The following is a 4015-nucleotide window of genomic DNA, read 5'->3' as shown; positions in this document are numbered from 1 at the left end:
AAATCCCCCTCCAAACCCCGCTCCAAACCCCGCTCCGAGCCCCCTCCAAACCCCTCTCCAAACCCCGCTCCGAGCCCGCCGGGAGCTGCCGGGAGGCCCCTGGCGATGGACGGGGAAGCCGCCGCTGGCTCGCAGAAGTCAGAGCCCACCCAGAGCCTGGAACAGCTCCGGGAGGAGCTGCGGAAAGCCAAGAATGACCACAACATGGCCACAGGTACCGGGGAAGGTGCCCAGAACAACCCTCCCCTGCCCAGCTCATCGCGTGCTCGTCCTCTGACCGCGAGAGCATCGCGGGTTGTCACTCAGAGAGCGAGGCTGAAATGCCACCTGCTTTGAAAACACTCTTACTCCTCTTGAAGAACATGAGAAACGCGTATGGGAAGGCCACAGTTAGGTCACCCTGAAGCCTCTTCCAGGCTGAACAAACCCACATCCCAGCAAAGCACCACAAACCACGATATCGCTTCCTTGTGCTCACCTAAGGAGCCACAGAGCTTTTGGCCTAACACAGCACTCCCACCCTACAGGTGCCATCTCCTCCTTGCAAAGACAACTGGAAATCCAGGAATCTGAGCTTCGGAGACTCAGATACGAAAATGAAACGCTTCAGAAGCAGCTCAGAGAGCAAGAGGACCAGCTCCAAGCCATGTCTGACAAGGTACAGCCCGAGTGGCCGTGGCTGTCGGGAGAGCTGGCAGCCGGGAATTTGGGATTTACGCAGCAGTTCCCTCTCATAGGCAGGAGGGGCACCTGGAACCGCGAGACTGAACTGTAAAATATTCTGCCTTCAGTTTTGCAGCCTTACAGAGGAACAGAGGAAGGAAGAAGTGACAGTGATGATAGAGGAGGAGAACCACAGTCTTCGACAGGTGAATGTGGTGCAAAGCCACCAGAGAGAATTCTGGTATTTTCTGCTTCGCTGGGCTTGCTTGGCATATAATCCCCCTACTCAATCCAAGTAGCTTTAGAGAAAATGCCAAGTAATAACAGTTACTGGATATTGGTGATGTTGTTAGTCCATAGACTCTGCCCAGGAAATACCAGAAGCATTTGGACCAGATACTGGGAAGATGAAGCCAAACCTGCTCACCTTCCTCCCCACAGTAACAGCTGGATTTCTGCATCTGCTCAGGTTGTGACAGAACAGGAATCCCAGCTGGCTAAGCAGAACGAGCAGATCAGTGAGTTAGAGGGGACAATCAGACAGCTACGGGTCGAGGTTGTGACCAGCCGCCGCCACGCCCAGGAGCACAAACAGGCCCAGGAGGAGACCAAGAGCCAGCTTGAGGCACTGCAGCACAAGGAGGTGCAAACCAAAGTGGCACTGGAACGCATCAGCAGCAAGGTAAACACGGCCTCTTTCACCTCAGAGCCCTGCCTCCCTCCTGGGACACGCTTGGGAACCTCAGCCCATTTGCTCCCCAGCTGTTTAGCAGGCAGCTCTTACACCACTTACAGTGCAAACAGGCCTCAAATTCCAGAAGCCCTTGAGAAACTCGAGTTCAGAACAGTTACATCACCAGATTTCTAACATCCTTCCAGACTCAAGGTAACAGGAACCACCTTAAAGCCCCTTCCTGCAGGCAGATGTGTCTGATGCCTGGGGAAGGGCCGCAGCCCACCCAGCCCCACACCATTACCACAGCACTTGTAATGAAACCCAAAACACCCGTAATTTCTCGTGAACACTTTCCATCTCATCACTCAGCAGTACTTTGCCCAGGCCTGACAGTGCAGTCTCTCATGTAAATCCATGCAAATGTCAAGGAATTATATATAAAGACTAAACACACCTGCTTCCCTCTTTTATCTGAAGTTTGAAAGGTTACGAAGCAAAATCATCCAGGCTGCGTTCAGTGTGGAGGGCCAGGACCCCCCCCAGGCCGAGCTCACGGAGGAGCAGGTGCTGGAGGCAATGCAGGTACGTGGCTCCTCCAAACTCTGCTCCCAGCAGCCAGGAGGGGACTGCTGAGGTAAGAGAACACCCTGCAGCACTGCCCTTCCCCTCGTGCATTCCCACCTCTCTATGTATCCCTGACTTTCAGAGGGTTGCTGATGAACGGATGGAGTTCTATAAGATGCTGAAGGAGAGAGGGATCAAGGTGCCTCTGTACTACAGCAACATTTACCCTGAATCACCTCCCAAGAGGAAGAGTTCTCCCTGAATGGCAAAGCTGCCCTGATGGCTGAGCCAGAAACCACCACCAACTTCAGGCTCTGGGTCCTTGGCTCTGAGCTGGTGACCTGCAACAAATTAAACTCATTTTACTGAAATCGAGTGCTGCAGGAGTATCTGATTCAATTGTTTCAGCAGGTCACTGTAAGTCCTTGGTCTGTAGAAACACTTGACTTCCCAGGGAAGCCCGAAGTGCAAGCACTGGTTGGCTACAAGCAGCTGGGAAGTGTGAAATTCCAGTTTTTGAAGTGCACAGCAGCTGCTTTGGGAAGTTTGTAAGTGAGGTGACTGAACATTCACCAATGCCAAAATGAGGGACAGTGCCATGACTGCAAGTACTGTTTTATTTTTCCATTCCATATGCAAGTCCCAGCATAGGGATGTATTTGACACGGTATCAGTTCAGTCAGAGCTCCGAGAGTATCATTTTTAAGAGAAAAGAGTCTACCCTGGCTGAGGGAGAGCTGCAAGTTCACACTGGTGCTTGCCTGGGTGCAGAGGTCACCCACAGACTGCCCAACTGAGAACTGCCTCAACTGCCTGTATTTTGGGAAGTGTCCCTAACCCTCTCCATGTGGGGTAGGACAGAACCCCCCAGGAGGGTCACTCTGGCACAAGTGTCTGTATTCTGGGGGGACAGGGAGCTTCAGCAGTGTCATCAACAAAGCCCATGCTCTATCACAGTAAATCACCAGCCACACAGACAGTCACTACAATTTCCACAGGGATCAGGATGGCTCTGAAATACTCTGGGACACACAAACCCTGCAGGCATTTCAACTGACCACTTAAAAATGGGAGCTGTGTTCATGCCTGAACACAGAAACTGTCACTTTAAAACTCATCCCACAAGTTCTGACAGCAATTAAATGCTTCTGACAGCAACTAAGTGCTCACAGTAACTCCAGATAAAAACAAAACTATAAAGAGCGAAATGTCAGCAAAGCGGTTTGGCCTCTTGACCCTGAATTGTACCCATCACAGGACCCCTGCTCCACACTGTCACCTACTGCATTTCTCTGCTGCCAAAACAATGATCCAGACGAAACACGCCAGGAAGAAAAAGGGATCTTGCAGAAAATTTGGGCTGCATTTGTTTCAAATATCATGATGATTTTCTTTACAAGTTGCTGCTCTCTGATGTCTGACGCCTCCTCGGCCATAAGTCCACGTTGGAAGACGCTGCTCTCCCTGCCCCGTCCCAACACCAACGATCTCTGTTAAGGCTGAAAGATTTCATTTCTCTTTGCTGCAGCTCCTCAGACTCTGAAGCTGTTGCCTCCCCAGCAGGATGCTCTGCATCTTGTCTTTAGAAACCCCAGCCCCCTGGGGTGCACGGGCTGTCGAACGTGGGGAAAAACCAAAAAGAACACAGAGTCCTCTCCTCAGCTCAGACAGCTGCTAACGGATCACAGTCAGCAGGGAGGACACTGTGGCCAGGTCAGTTTTAGAAGGATAAAGCACTTTCAAGTTTCCATCCGTGTCCACCACTCGCACCTGCTCCAGCACCAGCGGCAGGATCCCGGGCTCCAAAGCCCCTGGTCCAGAGACAGCATCATCCAACTCGGCATCCGAGCCTGAGCCCTCCTTGTTCTCCAAGGTCAATCTGTTCAGTTCTGCAATTTTCTGTTAAAGCAAATCACAGAGAACAAGATCAATTCCGTGGCAGAGAATTAACAAGAGGGAATAATAATACTGCTAAAACACAAATCAGCTTCTGTGTTCTTCTCCGTGCACTTGAGCAATGACACATTTGGTAGGAGCCCACCAAGAAGAGACAGGATATTTTCCTGAGCTCCCTACCAGGATGAGCGTGTCCATCACATCTTTGCAGATCTG

The 4015-nt window shown here is 51.5% G+C and overlaps 2 protein-coding genes across 2 annotated transcripts; one reads left to right on the top strand and one right to left on the bottom strand.

Annotated features, from left to right (window-relative positions):
• The first annotated feature begins 45 nt into the window (after positions 1–45).
• On the top strand, positions 46–2616 carry LOC114069822 (coiled-coil domain-containing protein 27-like). Its single transcript, XM_027906883.1, has 6 exons — positions 46–214; positions 528–658; positions 792–869; positions 1133–1345; positions 1817–1921; positions 2046–2616. Exons 1-6 carry the CDS (start codon positions 106–108, stop codon positions 2163–2165), a joined length of 756 nt encoding a protein of 251 aa, XP_027762684.1. The 5' UTR covers positions 46–105; the 3' UTR covers positions 2166–2616.
• A 525-nt stretch (positions 2617–3141) lies between these two features.
• Positions 3142–4009, bottom strand: LOC114069823 (leucine-rich repeat-containing protein 47-like). Its single transcript, XM_027906884.1, has 2 exons — positions 3980–4009; positions 3142–3802 (listed from the first exon to the last, which is right to left on the bottom strand). The coding sequence occupies exons 1-2, from the start codon at positions 3995–3997 to the stop codon at positions 3578–3580; spliced, it is 243 nt and encodes an 80-aa protein (XP_027762685.1). The 5' UTR covers positions 3998–4009; the 3' UTR covers positions 3142–3577.
• Between the last annotated feature and the right edge of the window lie 6 nt (positions 4010–4015).

The sequence above is a fragment of the Empidonax traillii genome, unplaced genomic scaffold, assembly GCF_003031625.1.
Source record: "Empidonax traillii isolate 1590-97213 ecotype Southwest subspecies unplaced genomic scaffold, ASM303162v1 scaffold1370:size120874, whole genome shotgun sequence".
Taxonomy (NCBI): Eukaryota; Metazoa; Chordata; class Aves; order Passeriformes; family Tyrannidae; genus Empidonax; species Empidonax traillii.
This window is presented reverse-complemented; position numbering and strand designations above follow the sequence as displayed.